Source organism: Apostichopus japonicus, chromosome 4 (assembly GCF_037975245.1).
Source record: "Apostichopus japonicus isolate 1M-3 chromosome 4, ASM3797524v1, whole genome shotgun sequence".
Lineage (NCBI taxonomy): Eukaryota > Metazoa > Echinodermata > Holothuroidea > Aspidochirotida > Stichopodidae > Apostichopus > Apostichopus japonicus.
Window position 1 is genome coordinate 4,888,484 of NC_092564.1, and position 22,103 is coordinate 4,910,586.

Here is a 22,103-nt window from a genome sequence, read left to right on the forward strand (position 1 = left end):
TTCGAATGCCGGAAGATATTCAACACTCGCTGTGGGTTGAAAGGAGAAGACTTTAAGCGATAAAACATAATGAAAATGTTTATTTAATATTTGCATCATAAAAGTAATAAGAATGTAAATCTTATTGTGAGCTTATTATATATTTTTGGGTCAGCCCACTCTTACTTCAAGAGAGATTTCATTCTTTCAAGAGTGTTCAGCAGTTATAAACTTAACTGGAATTATGGCAGTCTTGTCCACATGAGTATATAATCCTATCAATTTTAACTGTCAAAGAGTTAAATCACTCATTTCGATTTTGTACAGCTAAATTGAAATGAAAGTCACTCTTTGATAAGGAGTGGCATCATCACGACTCTCCTAACAGAATTATCGCCCTGGATGCTCTAGAAGATAGAATTTTCACTCTTTGGAAGTAAGAACACATAATCTTTACTTTTCGAAACAATGATTTTTTAGCGCTTCATTACTTAGACGTTACTGGCCACAGGATGTTTATTCGCAGACCAAAAATTTCGACCGTCGTCCATTAAAAATAATTTTGCATAGTTTAATTTCAATGTATATATATATAGCTATATGTGATGTGCCGAACGTTAAATTTAGTTTCAGGGAAAAAGTGGTGGTTCTCTAGATAAAGACCCAGTAAATAGCTAAAATCTAGACATACTTTAGCAATATATCGGGGGTAAAGGTAATTCTTTAAATTTCGTCAGAAATAACGGTAAATCTGGCAAATACAAGATGGAATGTATATGGGTATTTTTTTAATTACATTGTAATACACTATGACCGTTTGTAGGTCACTAGCTATCACTGATATGCTATTGTTGACAACGATTGCAAAAACGACACAACAGAAGCTTTTTAATTACTTTATCACTGGACCAAATGAATCATTTACAAGTACGTTGTCGTGGTGATTATGACGTCAGCAGTACTGCAAAACAAATGTTAATACTAATTATTATAATAAAGGCTAAAATGGGACACAAACCCAAACTATCATTTTTGGCATATAAGACAGAAAACTTTCTGAATAACAACTTCCCCTGAACAGCAAAGACATAATCTTGATCCGTTTAGAAGATGTCCTAGTTTTGATGTTTTGTCTGGGAGCTGTCATTTTTTATCTGTGTTGTCATAGTAACAATAGGATATGGCAGAATTTTATACCTCTTTGTTTTATCTTTTCATATTATCGAGGTAGAACGTTAACAGTGATGATACTTAAAACAATGCCATGTTGCACTCGATAAACACAGAGAGCACAGTTACTATTGTATAAATGTTAGAGTTTTATACCAAAGCAAATACTGGATCGTGATATAAATTGGTAGCATGTGCTATTAGGATTATACAGTAAGAACTGAGGATATGTGTAATTCCAATAAAACTAGTTTTTGAGATTTGTGGGAATTACACATATCCTAAGTTCTTACTGTAACCCTAATAGCAAATGCTACCGATTTATCAGATTTGTCAGCACAATCTAGTTTTTTTACTGTGGTACAAAGTTTTAAGATTTACAGTAGTTACTGTATATCTCTGTGTGAATCGGTTACATCATGCGGTATTGTCAAGAGAGTTTTAGATTCAAAATTTGCAGAAGCCATCTCCCCCGGGGACTTACCGTTTGTGACTGCACCCTATGGTAAGTCCCCCGGGGACTTACCATTTGTGACTGCACTCTATGGTAAGTCCCCTAGAGGACACGTAGATGTGACCCACTGTAGTATCCCCATGGGGGATTGTTTGAATTGTGCACACTTTGGTGTGTGGGGTGTGAGAAATTACCAATGTTGTTGTAAAGTCGGGTGAGAGGACCTTGACCTTGAACAAGACTGTAAACCTTCAACTTTAACTGTATTATTTTACCGCACACAAACTACCCAACTTGGTTGTTGAAGCTTTCGACTGCTTTTACAAGCTAACCCCACCAAGTTCCAGGCCCCAGGGGGTCATGGAGTATAACAGACCCGAGGTGTAGGAAAACAGATCAACGAAGCAGCTGCCCTCCCCCCCCCCCTCTCCCCCAATTGAAACATTCAATTGAACGTCTATTTACGTTGCAACACCCTTGTATATTTCTAACTTATTTTAACGCCATTGCGCAGGTTTCCAAACTACCCACATCGGTTCATATATTTCCTTCCGCTGCGCTTCTGTTAATTCATTTTTCTCGCAGTAATGAAACACTGTTCTCTATTTTGTTGAAATCTCCCAAAAGTGCCTCAAAAATTGCTTTTTGACACTTCCCCTAAGATTTGGGATAGGTGTTTTTATTTCTCCATGGTGCGTGACAGAACCAAAAGGTTAGAAATATTTATAAATAGTCACAATGATATCTTATATGAGGCTAGCATATAGCCAAAGGCCGCTATCTTAGACATATGTTTACTCCTCTTGTGATATAGTTTATACTATTAAAGTTTGCTAATACCAACCTTTCGGCGACGTATATAGTTTCCCATCCATAGAGCACAGTTCATATCTTACTAGGAACTTCCTGAATGCAGGCGAACGGCAGATACTGTTTTATTTAACTATCTGCATTAGGTAACATTTACTTCACATGTGAATAGTTCAGATGTTTTTGAAGGCATTTCCTTTTCGCAAGCAATCCCCCTATGCTATAAGGTGTTCCATTATAACAGTTTTGTGACATTTTTCCATTTTTTTCCTTCATAATCTCTTCACCGTGATATATGACGCAATGATACACGTTTCACTCATATTCTCCATATTAGAAAACACACTTCCTTGCAAAACGTACGTTCACGTATAATTATTCAACATAGGCCTATTTTTTTTTTACACCTGATCGATAAGCTCAACTCGATCGAAAATTTATAATGACATTTCAATATAAACTTCAAGATCATGCCAGTGAAAACCGTGCTAGATTTTGCAGGCAGTCAACAAGATTTTAACACCAGGCAATCCCCTGAGGTTAATTTCAGAATGATTGCTTTCTGTGCCAAATTTGAAAGCTGTATTAGCATTGTTTATGGCTGAGTTAATAGCAGCTGCAATCAACGAAAACTTGGAATATTTAGACATACATCGTATGGGGTTATACGCAATCACTAGATAACCTACAAGAGAACTGTATAATATAATCTTCTTGAATTGGTGTCGATTGATTTTATATATCAGCGGTCGTCGTCTTCGTCGTCGTCGTGGTCGTCGTCATCACCACCACCATCATCATCATCATCATCATCATCATCATCATCATCATCATCATCATCATCATCATCATCATCATCATCATCATCATCATCATCATCATCATCATCATCATCATCATCATCATCATCATCATCATCATCATCATCATCATCATCATCATCATCAGAGTAGTCATCATCATCATCATCATCATCATCATCATCATCATCATCATCATCATCATCATCATCATCATCATCATCATCATCATCATCATCATCATCATCATCATCATCATCATCATCATCATCATCATCATCATCATCATCATCATCATCATCATCATCATCATCATCATCATCATCATCATCATCATCATCATCATCATCATCATCATCATCATCATCATCATCATCCATCATCCATCATCATCATCATCATCATCATCATCATCATCATCATCATCATCATCATCATCATCATCATCATCATCATCATCATCATCATCATCATCATAGTAGTCATCATCATCATCACCATCATCATCATCATCATCATCATCATCATAGTAGTCATCATCATCATCACCATCATCATCATCATCATCATCATCATCATCATCATCATCATCATCCATCACCATCATCATCATCATCATCATCATCATCATCATCATCATCATCATCATCATCATCATCATCATCATCATCATCATCATCATCCATCACCATCATCATCATCATCATCATCATCATCATCATCATCATCATCATCATCATCATCATAGTAGTCATCATCATCATCACCATCATCATCATCATCATCATCATCATAGTAGTCATCATCATCATCATCACCATCATCATCATCATCCATCACCATCATCATCATCATCATCATCATCATCATCATCATCATCATCATCATCATCATCATCATCATCATCATCATCATCATCATAGTGGTCATCATCATCATCACCATCATCATCATCATCATCATCATCATCATCATCATCATCATCATCATCATCATCATCATCATCATCATCATCATCATCATCCATCACCATCATCATCATCATCATCATCATCATCATCATCATAGTAGTCATCATCATCATCACCATCATCATCATCACCATCATCATCATCATCATCATCATCATCATCATCATCATCATCATCATCATCATCATCATCATCATCATCATCATCATCATCATCATCATCATCATCATCATCATCATCATCATCCATCACCATCATTCCTGGTTCAACATTTACTTTCCCTAATATCCAGTATATGCATTCCACGTGATTAGTCCATGCCCTTTGGTGACTGTTTGTATTTCATGGTTCAATTCAAAGAGATGGCAATGCAGTTTTCATCCGATGTCCTGAATCCCAAACTGTAGCAGAACTCATGCTTACGCGACAGAGGCCTAATTCCATTCGCAATAAATCGGGTTTGTCATTGTTTGTCATTACAGCTCACGTAGATTAATTTATGCCAACTATACCGAGGAGGATGTAACGTTACATCATACATCTTTTCTAATCCTCTCAAACCGTCCCCCATCTCATCCCACCTCACCCCACCCCACCTACATTTGAATTATCCAGTCGAGAAAAGCTGGATTTCCGCAGGGAACTAAATCTCTAAACAACAAATGCTCTGACACCTTTGTAATGAAACTTTTTTTTTTCGGTCAGAGGTCACTACAGAAATGGTTGCAATGATGTGTCGAGGGAATGTTTTCTTTTTTGTATGCTTCTCTTCCTATTTTCATTTATCTTCATTTCGGTTTCTCTTGCTTGTTTCTTTCTATCAGTTTGGCCCACTGCAGTTTTGAAACGAGAAGTAACAACGCCACAAACATACTTTACAGACCGGCAAAACCTGTCGGCTTTATCCCTTCTCTCCTCCCATCCTCTCCCTCCCACCCCACCCCTAACCACCCACCGCACCCTCCCGAACTATAACAGAATGTTTCATAAAGAATATTTTCCCCCCTATCCTTGCGTAATAATCATAGGCGTAGGAGCCTCATTTGATTTGGGGGGGGCTGTAACGACTTGCCCGAAAAATATAACCAAAATTTTTTCGCGCGCTCCGCGCGCGTTCTACATGTTAATGTGCATATCATATAGGCATCCATCAGTTACTACACCTGCCAATAACATAAAATCATTTTTCGTGTTATTACCCTTCTATATTGGTTATAATTATTGGGGAAGTCCTTACAATAATAATGATAATAATATCAGTTTAACCATTGAAAAACACATTGCAAATTATTATTCTTTTTTCAGTAGGTGCCAGTGGCGGAGCGAGGGGTATTGGGACAGGGGGGGGGGGGAAGAGAATGGGTCTGTAGGGGTGCTTTTGACACTATCTAAGCGGAGCGCCACCGCAGGTTGGCGCGGAGCGTACAGAAATTTTTGAGTAAAGATACTCCCTAGATCGCCGGAAATGACCCTTTCCGGGCCTTGCTAATTTGCAGAAAAATGAAGGATAAATAAGTGTCATCGCCATTTGTCAGAAAATTGCACCAACAAAATGTGAAAAATGTCAATAGGTATTTGAGAGCGCAATAAAAAAGTCGATAATCGCGAATAAGAAAAAAGTGAAAGCTGAAAAGGGCGCCATCAGTCCATTTGAGTCCGTCAGGGGTCATCGCCCATGGACGCTCTGCCACTGGTAGGTGCCCGAAAAATTCTCAGCATATTGCCCAAATTTTCACCAAAAAAATTGGAAAAAAATGCAAACTATTATTCTTTCAGTAGGTGCCCGAAAACATTCTCAGCATATTGCCCGAATTTTCACCAAAATATTTGAAAAACACATTGCAAATTATTCTTCTTTCAATAGGTGCTCGAAAACTTCTCAGCATAGACCTATTGCCCGAATTTTCACCAAAAAATTGAAAAACACATTGCAAATTATTATTCTTCCAGTAGGTGTCCGAAAAATTCTCAGCATATTGCCCAGATTTTCACCAAAAAAATTGAAAAAATGCAAGTTATTATTCTTTCAGTAGGTGCCCGAAAAAATTCTCAGCATATTGCCCGAATTTTCACCAAAATATTTGAAAAACACATTGCAAATTATTCTTCTTTCAGTAGGTGCTCGAAAACTTCTCAGCATAGGCCTATTGCCCAAATTTTCACCAAAAAATTGAAAAACACATTGCAAATTATGATTCTTTCAGTAGATGCCCGAATAATTCTCAGCATATTCCCGAATTTTTACAAAAAAAACCCAAGAAAAACATATTGCATATTATTATTCTTCCAGTAGGTGCCCGAAAAATTCTCAGCATATTGCCCGAATTTTCACCCAAAAAAATTGTTGGGGGGGCTGCAGCCCCCCCCAGCCCCCCCGCCTCCTACGCCTATGGTAATAATCCATCTTCGATATACAATTATCAATATCAACTTTGTAAGTTATCAATATACTGCGTGGACTTACAGGCTGGTCCATTCGACACTTTACAAACATACAATGTAGAACAGCTGAAAAAGTCTCAACACGTCTAACCTATAACGGAAATTAACCTTACTTCTGATTTTTACATAATTTGAAAGCCAACGCAAATGTTTCCAAAATTTCACGTCAATCGCCTTGGTTGAATCAAATTTGCCTCAATTTTTTACTCTCTTTTAACCACGAAAAATCAAAGGAGAAAACATTGCTATTTGGCGATAATTGGAAGCAATATAAAAAAAAAATGATGATTTCAAAGTTTGAAGAAATCCCTCCAAAAATTTCAGCATTTTCGTATGATATCATAATTGTTTGATTTAAGTTCGGCTTTCCTTAGATTCCGCAAAACACTTTTCTAACGCATACCGTACTTCTGTTTTTCTTATACTATAGTTCTTTAAAGAAAGAAATCCTAAAACTCATGCAATCAGAAAAAAAATTGTTAACCGACTCACATGAATGACTTTAATATATTAAATTTAATTATCAAAACTTTCAAATCCGTTACTGTTGGTTGATCATGTTACATTTGTTCTCTAGTTTGGATATTACTTTCTCAATAAATGTAACATTTTCTTTATTATTCTGGGTAACCGAGACTACTCTATAAGTAATTGCAATTTTCTTAATGGTTACTTGCGTGGTCTCATTTCTGCAAGTAGGATATAGTGACCCAATTGACTTTCTTGCCACTGAAAAGTTATCATCTCGTAAATTTGATATACGTCATGCAGCGATGTAACAACATGTTGTAACATAGCAACGTAAAACCTTTGGTTTATATTCACATTCTATTTCAAATGACCTAATTAGCTTTATATGCAGTGTGTCCTGTCGAGACAGCTAAAGCGAATATGATATTACCGTGTACCATATAAGCTTTTGAGGCTATATACTCTTCTTCTATAGTCCTGCTATATTGGAAGTTGTAACGGTATATGAACGAGAAGGAGATGTGCTTATAGAGGTGCTATTACATGACACGATCCGGAAGTGGCACGCATGCGTAGTTCGTGCATCAAACGGCAGGCTGCCTCTTGTCTGAGAATCACCCCAAAATTCATTCCTTTCTGGATCAAATTGTACACACTAAAGCTAATCAATAGTGCAATCTCATGTAATTCCACAATTTCATGTGATGGAGGGGGGGCGGGGGGGGGGGAGGTACTGAATAGTTATTTTCAACAGTTCAGTTCCAAGCCTGAAGCTATTTGCTTTCCTTTGGTAACGTGTCTCGTATAAGGAACGCCAAATGTTGGGTCTGGTAAAGTGTAACCATGCAAATGCATGTGGTCTGCACAAAGAAAAGCGCTATTCCAGTGGCTGAAGTTGATTGCTTAACAAAGTTCCTGGAAATTTTTCGAAAAACAGCTACAGCCTTATCATAATATGAATAAATAATGTCGATCTAATTTTCAAATTGAATTAAATTTCCGCGAGAATGTGTCGCCATCATGACAGTAGTAAAAGATGTCACAAATTTGGCAAGTGAACGAACTTTCTTTGTAATACTTACATTACTTATGCTTACAGGACACAGAACATTGCTTTTTTATGTTATTCAAATAACATAGAATATTGAAAAAAACTGTCGAAAGATTTTACATTTCAAGGACAAAACAACAAAACGTTATAGCAATAGGAAAGCTAAAAGTCATTGAAGAAATATCTGGTATAAGCTAATTAGTAACCATGTTATGAATACCTGCTGGGAATAATTATAAAAGTGGCCTACGTCATAGTGCGTAAGCTTATGTACAACGAAATATATTTATAACAAAGAGATTTTTGTCCGCGGGAGCCCAAAAGTTTTATCCGGGTTGTTGTTTATTCAGTTTGACTCTTCAAAGAATTATCCTCATCAATTAGTAGACAAATAATCACCTCAGATCTGATGGAAATGCCTTTGAGGGTGGCAATGTACATGGTTGCTCGTTATTGCTTGATAATTAGTCGCGACCAACCTTTGAGTTTCCAGCATAGGCTATTTGACGTAAATACCAGTGCAAACAGACAAACATACAAACAGACGAACAGAGAAACATACGAACAGACAAACAAATAAAAATGATTCACATTCATTCAAAATTTCGCAAATGGAAGGAAGTGCTTATTATTTCCAGTAAAATGCTAAATGCAGGAAGAAACAACATCAACTAAAAGAAGAACAAAATGCAACCCCCCCCCAAAAAAAAAAACCACTTTGATTTTGTTATAATTTCAATTTGGATGTTAAAATGCAGATTTGTTTCTTTCAAGAATGAAATATTAAGTCGATGGATGCTATGTATTTATTTGCTTTAACAAATACATGACATCTTATTATGCAGGTTAGGCCCATGCAGTGTTATATATATTTGTTCGTAATAATATACTATCACGCGCTCTTTTGATTTGTAACTTTTGCGCACTGTATGTCAGATCCAATCTGGTTGCAGGTTCTCATCTACAGACGCTTTCACACACACACACACATGTTTGTATTACATTCAGACCGAGGACCCCATTGTATTTTCCATTGTTAAAATCCACGTACCCTAACCTTAACAATACCCCATACAATAGAATTCTTCCGAGGACGTGGTGATTCTTTAGAAATCACAACCGAGGACCTGGAATTGTTTTGTTCAAGTCCTCGGTCAGAATACAAAACAAACGCACACATGCACACACACACATCCAATTCATTTGCAACTCGCTTTGCATTCCGAACATAAATTGGAGTCTGTCAACATTGCTTTGGGGAATAGTGATATACCTGGTAAAGTTCCGACGAAAATGAAATGATTTTGTTTAAGCACAAAGTAACATATCGATATCTGTTACACTTCTCAGTAAAGTTATTAAACAGGAGTATAACATGTAGCAGAAAACTCCTTTAAAGTAGAATGGTGATGATGTCTATATGCCTCTGAATCATGTCAAGCTCATTAGTTATGAGTTTCATATTTGTATAAAATAATTACTCTATTTGAAAGTTACGAGTAATTCTCATTACTATATATAGACAAACATAGCACCGCAAGGTAAACTAGAAACACCTTTTATATACTGCATTAACATATGAAATATACAGAATATCCTTGAGGATATGCAACACTCACTCCTCGTGTGTTTTCACGTGCGCATGTGTGATGGTGCATATACGCCCCCGTGTATTTGAGTGTAGCATACTTATCCTAACATACAACCTGCACTTATATATACTGTGCTTTGATTAAATGGTCCTACACTATTTCACTATGAAGGTATTTTCACTTTTTGTTTCTCAAAGACATTAGTTACATGCCCCTTTGATTGTTTCAACTTTATACAGTAACTTCTCGTCAGTGATAATGGCTCTAAAGTGCAGCATGGAATAATGCTAAATTGCTTCAGAGGTTTATCTTATCAAACTTGTCACCACCTTTCAACGGTACATAATAAATTCTCTATATATTTTGGTCTCATCATCTGCATCGATGAAAAATCTTTGTATCCCTCTTGTATTATTATTCCTTGGGAACTGAGCTCATATATAGTAGTTCACTTCCCGTATTAAACTTTAATACCTTTGTTCTTCCCGTTAGTTTGATATATCTTCTTAATTTTTAATTAGTAAAGCGACTTTGATAATTGTGAACATATTCTCAGAGGACAAATTATCCTTGGAAAGATATCAAGAAATATATTTGCAAAATACGAAAGGCGCTTTATGATGAGGCGTATCCGATGAGAAGCGGAGTCCTTCGGTATTAAAGGCGATATCGCTCGTAGACTTTTTTTGAGGGCGCTGGCATTATCGAGGTTTCAGCGAGGTTTAATGGGACCCCTAAAACTCACGTGACCTCGGTGGCAAATTTAGATCAGTGAATAGCACAGGCAAGCGTATGCGTAACAAGCCCGTACCCATGCACACATAATGTTATAGCACAGCATTTCAGATTATTGTACTGTTTACCGCAAAGGATTTTCGTACGCGATAGTTTGTTGTTTGTGTGCCTTTTGAGTAAAGAATACTGTACGATTTTCGTACAAATACATTCGATTAGACTAGAGTATAGTGACAATCATGGAAAAGGGATCAGGGCAAGGAGAATCGGGCGAAAGAAAACGACCTTATCCTGGAACGAGCGTATAGGTTCAAGTGGAGGAAAGCCATTGTTGCATGGACCTGACAAAAACAGCAGTGCAAAGGAACAACAGCGACGAAGAGATGCCACGAAGATCTATCTTCTACGTTCCTACGTAAACTGGCAAATGGAGAAAGAACTCTACAAACATGTCCACGATTTGACTTCTGTTAGCAACGCAGATTTCGCAGAACATTTGCTTCAGGATCACACAAAAAGGTAATGATTTGCTAAGCTAGGCTAAAACTGTATAGGGTAATACTAGTACATAGTAGTACTACAGGGTATTGTCCTAGGTAACTGTCAGTATTGCGAAGTACAGAAAACTGCAAAGTTCGGACACCCCTAAGAAATACACGATTTCACCATGATAACCTACAAGCGAAAGCCAATATCACTAAAAACTAGGAAGCTACAGTTATTTCCTCTCCAAAATGACCCGTGCGCAAGTATGTACGTACATATCTGTCAATAAAATGAAGATAGTTTTTGGGGTATTTTAAGGCTTAGGTGTTCGAACTTCGCAGTGTCTATGCTATTGTATTTGTAACATACATGATTTGATGAGCCTAGGCTTTGTAACTAGGCCTATCATTCATTATTTTTCCAATGGACCTAGCGTATGCTAACCTTATCATACTTATCCTAGCACAAAATAGCAGTAAGTTGTATTACTGAGTCATCATCATCACTGTTTGTGAATGCTTGTCATGAGGATACTGTATAGGCCGTTTCTTACGACTAGTCGTAACAATTATAAACTATTCTTACGACAAAGGCAAATTCAAGTGCAGTAAATAAAGCAACTGCGCATGTAGTAGAGGTAACCCTAAACATAACCCTAACCCTAACCGGAAGTTATTGTTACTCATCGTCGTAAAATTAGTACTCCTAATCATAAAAATAGCAACTGCCCATGCGTAGTCGGAAATTATTCTTACGACTAGTTGTAAGAATAGCCACTTTGTACTGTATACAGTTAAAAATTAAAATATCCTTCCTAAAGAAGACTCACAGGGACTGGGGGTCTTTAGTTTCACTCCTCATATTTATGCCATGGAAAGCTGGGCCTTCTCATCACCAAAAAGTAAACTGTTTTTGCCTCAACAAATTGATGGAAATATATTTTCTAACCACTAGGCCTAGGTGATCTGTTCATCCCCACCCCCTCCAGGTTCTAAATTGTTATCAGCTGTCCTTGTTTGAAGAATAATTCTTGTGAATGAGCATTTGAAAGAAAAGCCTCACCTATGCCCAGTCATAATTAACTGGGCATATAACATAGGAGTAAGGCCTATAGTATTAGTAATAAGTAATCAGAATTTAGTGTTCATAGTAACTGTATTCCCTAATTTTGTAATATACACCAGTGAGGAAGGCCTACTGTGCTGTACAAGTACAACCACATGGACCTGCAATTTTTCCTATAAAAATAATACATCTACATAAATAATTTAGAATCACTCCTAACTGATTCACATGTTTTCACACCGCTGCGTATGCAACTAGACCTTAGGTTTTTCTAAGGTCAGCCACAGCCAGCATATATGCAATCAAGTTTTAATGGTTCATTTGGGCAACAGGGTGTTATACTGTTATCTACTGACTGTCTGTCCAATATTCCAGCAATCATGTGTACATATCTGTGTTTGGGATTTTTGAAGGAACCCAACTGCTATGCAAGAAGTTAGGTAAATTAGCCTCACAAATTGAGGGACCATATTAGTACATATAGCTATACCTATATAAACCTTTATATAGCCATGCCTGGAGGTAAGAAAGTACCAGTTTTTTTTTTGCGTGTAGGCCTGATGCTCATACTTTATGATGCTGTGCTAAGTTATCATATTTTTTATATATAGTCAGTATATACTATGCTTGTTTTTGTTCAGCTTCTTGTGAATGATCTGATGTTTAGTGTTCAAAAATTATAATATCTATTAAATTTGGTGGCCGAAACTATCTCTTGTGGAGAGTAATCTAGCGTTAAATTAATGGTAGTCTGAAATCAAGCTATTCATGTGTAAACAGGAATTTTTCACAATGGTGGGCTTATGTCATGGTGTAAGCTACAGTAGCATCTCAATTCTCACTCATGAAACCAACTGCTCACATAAACAGGAAGTTTACACAGTAGGTAAATAATGAGTGTACATCAAACTCTCATCAAAAGACTGGACATCTTTTAGCGATATGAAACCAATCAGTTCACTAAGACAGGAAGTTTACATAGTAAATTTTACATTGACATGTGAGCTCAAGTTGTTGGGCAAGCAGTTGGGCAACACAAAATTATCCTTACAATTCTTGAAAGGTACCGCGGTTTATGGATATGTTGAAGAAGAGTATGAAAGAATATCTCATCCTTATCTGGGTTTAAATCAATGTGGGTTAACAATATGTTATTATTGAAATATGCCTAAGTGTTTGTTTGTTACTTTTCTCTTTCATATTTTTTCTTGGGTAGGTATGATAAAAACATGTATGTTTGTAATGATTTGGTCATTACCAGATTCATTATGCATACAATTAAGCTTGGGGTGTACAGTAAAATTACTATTTCAGTTATATGATTTACGGACAATTTTTTTGGTTTCATTGTATAGGTTTCAAATGCATCTTTTCCGGAAAGATGCTGAAAGTCAAACAGAGGCATTCTCAGCAGCTGTCACCACAGAAAGATCAGTTGACACTCAGAAAGGAGAAGGTAAATTTATATGTTTATCCTTGCATGAATTACAGACTGGAAGAGCAGTGCTAATCTTATCTGATCTGATGTGATCAGAAAAATAATACAATTTCATTCTCATTTAATTCCAAAAGAAAAGAAAAAAATGGTAGCATATTGCTCATCCACTAAAAAGCATACATGTGTATTGAAAATTTATAAAAGTAAGTGGGCCTGATATTATCAGGATCTTCTTTAGAGGCAAACTGACTAGTAACAGTAAATTCAAGAGACACAATAGAGCCTGGAACAGAGAGGACATGGTGAACACAAAGAAAGAAGTTAATGGTGTATTGAACAAAAGGAGTCAGTGAAAGCAGAGGTATTTAGATAAACTGTGGAGTACAAAGCGAGGATTAAGTAAGGAGAGAGGGCGAATAAACTATAGCAGAATACAGAGATGGAGCAGGATAAAGTTAGTCATGTCCTTCCTGTATATTGAGCCTATTCAGTTGAATGGTGCTAGGGCATTCCGTCCGCTCACTTTATCTCTGCTGTGGTGTACTATGTCTGAGATGGTTAGTCTACGAATTCAGTTACCTGTTGGGACATGTCTTTAATGGTATGATTGGGCAGCTGAAAGTGTTCCCCTACTGGAGTCTCCATTTTCATGGTATTGACTTGTGACTAGAACTGCTTCTTGAGGGTGGTCTTGGTTTCACCAACATACTTGTAACTTCAATGTCCTCTAAACTCAATGACACCATTTAAATTGAAATATCAGTTTCCAGTGCTGCATAAGTGTGATAAGTTCTAAACAAAAGGTATATTTTTAGTCACAGCCATAGAAGCTATAGCAGGATACTTGCAATCTAGTAACTCTTGTTTTATGTAATCTCTACAGATACTCCTGATCCAGTTACTTCAACACCTCTCAAGAAGCCATCTGCCAATGTTCTGTCCAATGTTACCAGTAGGATTAGATATGGAGCAGCATGGGAGAAAAACCTCAGACTATACGAATACACATTGCCACATTTACATGATCCTGAACAAAAGAGATCATACATATGGCAGGGGCAAGCACTTTTCCCAGACTTTTGTTGACAGGTTGTGCGACATTCACAAATGTTGGATTAGCAGCTAATGATACATCTGCATCACCAGATTGAGATAAATTGCTTTCGTCCATTTTGTTCGATAGTAGCTATGACTGTGAATCAGGAGCTTGGCCACCCTCTAAGTCAAGGTGGGCAAGGTTGGGGAAATTCAATCAAGGAGTAACAATCAGAGAATGGCCAGCTTTATATTATTGTATATAGGCCTACACGCACAGCGTGTATAAATATCTGTATCGGTTTATTTATACTGGTGTTCATTTCCGTTGCCAGGAGGGGATATGATTTGAACGTGGGGGAGGGTGTGGGGGGTGGGGAGGGGGTCCCATTTGAAGTGTCCAAACGATGCTAATCTTTACATCTATCTTCTTGAATCACATGTACCCCTATCGACACGATCAATCAGTCCTGTCTCTCACCTCCTCTCATGCACTGGTGTATTTATTTCCTGGCAAGATAACAGTTAGGCATAGTAAGGGTCAGAGGTCATCACAACTTAAAGAGTTGTGCGAGTCCCTGTGGTCTCTTACATCCTGGTAGCAGTAGAGAGAAGAAGCCTAATAGATCAGAAACCATAATCATCTTCTGTTGTGTCTTATTTTCCAGCATCCTTGAAACATTATATCCTTCCCCTTTGATTTCTTGATGTCATAAAGCTGTATTTATGTGGTGCATTATTTAATTCCAGTATTTAGATTGTATATTCTTCTTGTGTATTTGACAGTATCCCAGTGATCTCCATTTTTCTGCTCTTGGTTTTTTTCTCTCTGTACTTTCATATCATATCTATCTCTACCCCTAGTCTCCATCTCCACATTTTCTTTACTTTCTTCCTCCATCCCTTCATCTGTCTTTCACGCTTTCTTTCTTGACCTCTTTCCTCCCCTCTGTTTACCCTGTATGTTTTAGTTTGCGAATCCCCCCCCCCCCCGCATCTCACCCCCAAAAAAGTTCACAAGGTTGACAAGTCTCCCCGTGCTAGTCCCAAGCTATACACCATTGTTGTGGTGACCGTTCAATATACTTGCGGATCAAATGGAAAGCCCCACCCCCCCACCCCTTACTTCCCAGTGTCATGAATCGGCAAATGGAAGATTATTCGGAGTTGTTCGTGATGGTTCAATGATCTTATAGTCAGGCATAGGCCTATACGGTTCTCTTTGTCCTTCATTGCCGTCGAAGTTTGAAATGAATTAATCGTGCTAGGAACTTCCGGGCAATGTTTAATTTTCTGTGGCAAGAAAAAAAGTTTCCCCCCAGTCTCTCCTGGTTGACTATATAGAGCCCGTTCGCCTATATGGTCACACAATAGTATAGATAAGTATGATCCATGCAGACATCTAGTATATATTTTTTTAAATTCAATCCAATTTCAGTTAAAGTTACGAGTTGTAATTCGAGTCAGTCGTGATGAGGTGCCCCATGGTGGAGCTGGGTAACCCACCCCAACCCCGTTGCCGACTTTTTGGCATTTCGTTGGGAGCCGTTCGGAACAAGAAACAGGATAGTCAATTCTGGGAGTACAGTACGCTGGAAAGCAATACACTGACGTGATTTAGAAAAAGCGAGACACTTTTCAATGGAAATAACTATTAGTTTATTGTTCATGTACTTATTCCCTTTTTGCCAATCCTTTCTAAAGAGGGTGGAGCCGCCCCTTATGGCAACGTATTTTCCTTTCCTTTTCCGTTCAAGTTTCGTTATTTTTTAATTCGGGTCAAAGGGGTGCAAGGACAGGGTTTACGTGCACCGGTTAGGAGGACGGGGTGCAGCTAGGGCAAGTGCTCTGTGATCGCCTAAAGGGCCCGTTGCCAGGAGTCCAAAAATAATTAAATATACATATTTATCTGTATATGGTATATGACATAAAATGCTTTGTCTTTCCCTCCTGATATATAACTAAAATTTATATATAAAATACAATGTAAGCTGTGACTCAGTCTATGTATAATTAATACCTAAATTGGCTGAAATACCAATTGTTCACACATGACGGACTTGACTTTACGTTTGATACCCAATAGTTTGTAATCACTTCAGTCAATTTTTTCACTCATTCGCGTTTGTCTTTTGTGACACCAGTCAGCGTGAATCAGACATAAAGTTCATAACTATTAGTTTCTTGAGCTGTTTCTTGACTTCGACTGCTCACCATGTAGGCCTAAAAGAGTAAAAGCAGGGAACTGCTAGAGTAGCAGCTCCCTGGTCGAACTATTACGCCTGATGCAAAGCTCGACCGTAACCTATACTGTACAGCCCATTAGTTGTGAAAAGTTCTGAACGTAAAACAAAGCACTGAGTTTTGTATCACACAACACACACGAAAACGCGGCGTAATACCGCATACTACTGACCAGGGAGTTGTTCCATAACAACTCCCTGTACTGCCACAGACAAGAAACTATGCAGGAATTTCGCCAAGGCCACCGTTCAAGTAACCGAACCCGTTTATTGCTTACTAGCCGTAAATACGGGATTGCTGAGAAATTACGAGACAACAGCGACGATCCGATAGAGGGTAGTATTGATATTATTTTTGAATCGGGTGGTGTGAAGGACAGAATTTACGAGGAAATTACGAGCGATCCCACCTTTAAAAGGAATATAAAAAAGCTTATTTCGGAGTATCTGCCGCTGCAAAGATAGGCCTACACATTTATTGCTTTTAATAGTCCAAGGATTATTACAGTGAAAGAAGTCCTTATATGGCTCTTTTTTCTGCCAGAGAGAGTAAATCAATTATTTATGACGTTCTAAATCTACGTTGAAAGGTTACTGTAAGTTTAACATACAATGGCGAAAGAATACTGCTGGCTTTTCAACCAATTGTTTTCATATCTACTATGACCATGCACAACAAACCCATCAGCCGGGTGGGTCGGGGGGGGGGGTGGTGGTTCAGGTGGAGACATGACGAACATAACATGGTAAGGTGTAAGTTGTAACATTTCTCTGATCTATGCCACTGAGTTACACATTCAGTTTATCAAGTCAATAGGCTATAACCTAAATTAGGTAGTAAATTTATAATGGGGTTAAGATTGTGAAACATAACATTCGTATTGGAAGCATCTACGGAACATTAAAGATGTCAGAATGTATACATCAATCGTATCCCATCATTTGTAATGGACATTTATGAACAACAATGAGGCATATAACCGAATTACCGGTCCAACCATCGTGGGATCATTTCGGTTATGACAGAGTTGTAAATTTCGAGAGATACTACTTGAAGCAAACTGTTGGCATGAAAAGTGACACGTTTAGTCTACAAATTAAAATAATTAACTTTGTGCTCTGTATGGATCAAGAGGGTCGTCGCGGGTATACAAAGAGCGATGTATCACAAAACTTGTCCAACTTAGCAGTAAAGTTTTCAAGTTTTCAAGTACTTTACAGTCAAACACAAACTTGAAACAGCTGTTGAACTTATGAAATGACAAATATTACCAGGTAAATATATTACGAAACAACATACGGCACTATACGTTGGAGACGGCTATATAGTTTCTAAATATTGTCAAATTTCTTTTTCATTTAACAAACATAAAAGCTGAAGCCAACGTCTTTTGTATAAACTACTGTCCAAATAAATCGAGATCGGTTACAATTTTATTAGATTTTTTTTAATGACAGTTTGCGGTAGCTGCGTCTTAGATGTATTAACAACTTTCAATCTATGTATCAATAAATACATCACACGCTCTTTAACAGAAAAAAAAACCGCTATTGCTTCCTGGATCAGAAACCTCTTTATGCAGCCATCGTTAAAAAAAAACATACATAACTTACTGCTGTGCCTTTAGCTTACAACTTCCGTGAAGATATTGGTTACAGAGGGTCAATATTTGGTAAGAGCGAGCGAGCGCTTCTTCGGGTTTCTATATGTTGTCTTCTATAGTCATGATCTTTTCTCTGAAAATGAATGGTGGTTTTTATATTTTTCCCTTCAACTTGCCTGAATAAATATTTGGCACACTCTGCAATTGTCCTTGTGCATACTTTTATGATTGTCTTAAACGTTGACAAAATCTCGGCGTACAGTGTAGGCCTATACTTACTTATGAGAGAGGCAAAACTGAAGGGGAAGTTAACGGGACAATATCGATAATTATTTATATTCATGTTGAGTTCTTGCATCATATTTTTGCATTACACACATTTTGAACTCAAGTACATTTTATTGATATTTTAGACGCAAAGTATAACGCCCTTGTTCTTTTCAATATAATACCAGGGTTATGCTTTCGTTGTTTCCCGCATAGGTTGACAGTGCAAGGAAAATCGAAATATTAAACAAGCATACAAAGAGAAATGTAAAAGAAGAAGATTGTATCTATTACATATATGGAATTGTGTCAATACCACCCAAAAATAATAGGATATTGAGAAAGGGGACTAGGAAATAATAGGCTATTTCACGTATAAGCCAGCTGCAGCAAATGATTTCTAGTCTCAACAGATTTTCGATTTTTTTTTTTTTTTTTTTGTGGTGTCAGCATTTTGGTGAAGGCTTAATCAATAAATCAATCGCTGGAGTACTGAATAAGACACGCACACAAAAAAAAAGAAAAGAAGATAGCTAATGATGTACTGGTTGAGAATACGTTTATTTTTTGTCGTATATGATTCAGCTTCTCTTAAAATTAAAAATGTTGTAGGTGTGTATAAGTTATCATGGGCCCATTTCATGTTTTTGTGTATTTCCCATGCATATTGTAATACGCAAGGTTACGCTAGGTGTAGGTGTATGCATTTCCCATGCAGGTAATGCAGGTGACATTAGATATATTTCAATGTCGTATATAGATACCCTATCAGGCTACGCTATATATGCTATAAAGATTTTGTTGTGTGTATTTTCATGCAGGTGATGTTACATACATTTTATTGTGTGTATTTCTCATGCAGGTGATGTTACATACATTTTAGTGTGTGTATATATCATGCAAATAGTGTTAGATACTTTTTATTGTGTGTATTACCCATTCAGGGGATACACTATATGTAGGTATTTATCATTGTTGCATGTATTTCCCAGGTTATGTTGTAAGCATATCATTGTATTTTATTTCATGTAGGTGATGTGAGATTTACAATTTCATGTGCGTATTTCTCATAAGGCTAAATTCATTATTGTGTAAACTATGTGAAATACATTTCATAGTGTATCCCTTTCAAGTAACGTTAAACGTAGTGCACTATTTAATATATTTCACGTCCAGGTTATACTAGAGAATTTTATATAATTTTCTTTAATATACTTCCCGTACAGGTACGGTTAAGCTGGTTGTATGTATTTCGAATGCAATATACCGTGCAACACATATTTCACTATGTCTCATGTAGGTTATACTAAACAGTTTTTTTACTTTATGTACTTCCAAGTTAGGTTACGCTGGTTGTATTTCATGCTTATATGTATTTCCATGCATACAGTTTGCTATACAGATTCACGATGAGGATATCTCATGCAGTTTTTTATATATATTTAATGCATTCCACATGCAGGTTATCCTATCCCTCAGGTTCTCTGCAGGTTCCCTTGTGAATATTTTCTCATGCAGGTTTTTTTACTAGAGAAACTACGTTTGATTTATTTCCTATGCAGGTTATGTTAGACACTGACTTCGACGCTGGTGGACAAGTGTCTCTTGGTCTCACTGCTACCACCATTGTATCTCAGTGGACATGGGCCGCGACTCTATTACAATCATCTACGGTCGCTGCTAAGGTAAATTCACTTCAGTTCTTCGGTACCGTATTGTAAGCGTTTTCGAATACATGCTAAAAAAAATTAAAGAATCCTATATAATATATAGAATAATATCAGCATATATATATATATATATATATATATGCTGATATTAAATCCCAGCCTGAGTAGGGTTACACGTTTAACGGAATCCATTGTTACAGGAAATTCCGTGCTATGCACATGTCCACATTGTATACGGCTTGCTCGTACAGCATATGATATGTCTCTTGTGTAGAGATATTTTGCCATTTTGGAAATCTATAAATATAATAATATCTAGTATACTACAAGTGTAGATATTTTACTATCACTAAGATCCCTGCACTCGAAATAGTACCCATAGAGAGAGAGAGGTAGTATAGTTGTACTCGTTCTCATGCTGTTGTACTCGTACTGTAAGTCTGTCATAGTTATGTCATGCATCGCATGTTACATAGTTCTATTGGTTGTAGGGTAAACTGAAAGACATCTAGTCACGTCTTTGTCTGAAAGGTTAGATTAAAGTAGATCAGAAACCCGGAAATTATTACTTTGTCATTTAAGATAACCTACATATAAGTTATGTATGTTTTATTTGTTTGTATAACATTACGTCAGCAACTTAGCGTCAATTAAATAATAATAAAAAGATGAGAGAATGCGAATTTGATTACTCCAAATGTCAAGAAGAAATAGTTCTTCAAAGTCAACGAAAGCACACTGGAGCAATTAGCGAAGCGTGCCATTGCAAACATAACAGAGATTAATTGAAATGATTGACAGTCGAGGGGAGGGAAGATGATCAACTTGTGACGTTGTATACGATACCATGTTCGTGTCCATCATCCAAACACAACGACTGTCACGATCGAACTTGAAAAGATTGAAGAAATATTATGCCATCGTAAAGATAACAAAATAATATGCCTTTAGTCAATGTCAAACCTCAACAAGTATAGAAAATAGGAAACAGGTTGGCGTGCTGGTTATTGAGAGTGATTTTCCTCATTGGGAGCAACTCATTTAATGGAATAGTATATAGGCCTAAGTTCAAAGGAAGACACGTGACTAAGATTCAAACCCGTTCAGTAAGAAGACTTTTTTTTAGAGTTTCAGCTTCGAGTATATAATAAAAGCTAAGTGTACACTGAATAAAGCAATCCATCCAAAGATGAAGATTTTTAGTGTTTATATGTCATAGTCTATGAACAACAAGAAAAGAGCCCATTAAATAAATGAATGAATGGATGGATGGATAAATAAAAGCCGAGAATATAAAAATAATCCTAAAAGGTAAATGCAAAACACTGGCTTCAAGAATTACCGCTTTGGAAAAGTCACGTGATTCTCACTTTTCTTCGACTATAAATCAGCAAGACAGAATCTCCAGGAGGAATAAATTCCGTCTTGTAGGACTTAAATCCACTACAAAAGAAGATTGTATGAAAATTGTGGCCGAGGTGTTAGGGCAAGTCGTGGTCCCAGAAGCTAAAATAGAGAGGACCCATCGTGATGGAAGAAAGGCAACGCGCCGTCTATGATAGTAAAGTTTTCCTTTTATGAGGACAAGGTCAAGAGGAACGACAGGCAAGCCCTTCGAGACAAAGACCTCTATATTGTGGACGACCTAACAAAAGTAGACCTTTAAGAAAAGAGGAAGTGGTCAAAAGAAGTCCAGGAACTTTTTAATGAGGGAACTCGGCTTCGTTGCAAAACAGGTTGTAAAGGAGACGCCAAAATGGAATCCCGTTTAAGTTTGAACAATAATTAGATATACGATTGGAGTCTCGGTATCTCATTAA

At 37.1% G+C, this 22,103-nt stretch overlaps 2 protein-coding genes across 2 annotated transcripts in view; both read left to right on the forward strand.

Annotated features, from left to right (window-relative positions):
* Positions 1-22,103, forward strand: part of LOC139966230 (uncharacterized) — a 67,344-nt gene that overhangs the window by 9,297 nt on the left and 35,944 nt on the right. The window contains exon 2 of the mRNA XM_071969054.1: positions 20,176-20,298. Coding sequence (XP_071825155.1) covers positions 20,176-20,298 — 123 coding nt within the window. The remainder of the gene's footprint in view (positions 1-20,175; positions 20,299-22,103) is intronic.
* Positions 10,406-15,139, forward strand: LOC139966229 (uncharacterized). The gene is made up of 3 exons (XM_071969053.1): positions 10,406-10,994; positions 13,382-13,482; positions 14,348-15,139. The coding sequence occupies exons 1-3, from the start codon at positions 10,903-10,905 to the stop codon at positions 14,548-14,550; spliced, it is 396 nt and encodes a 131-aa protein (XP_071825154.1). The 5' UTR covers positions 10,406-10,902; the 3' UTR covers positions 14,551-15,139.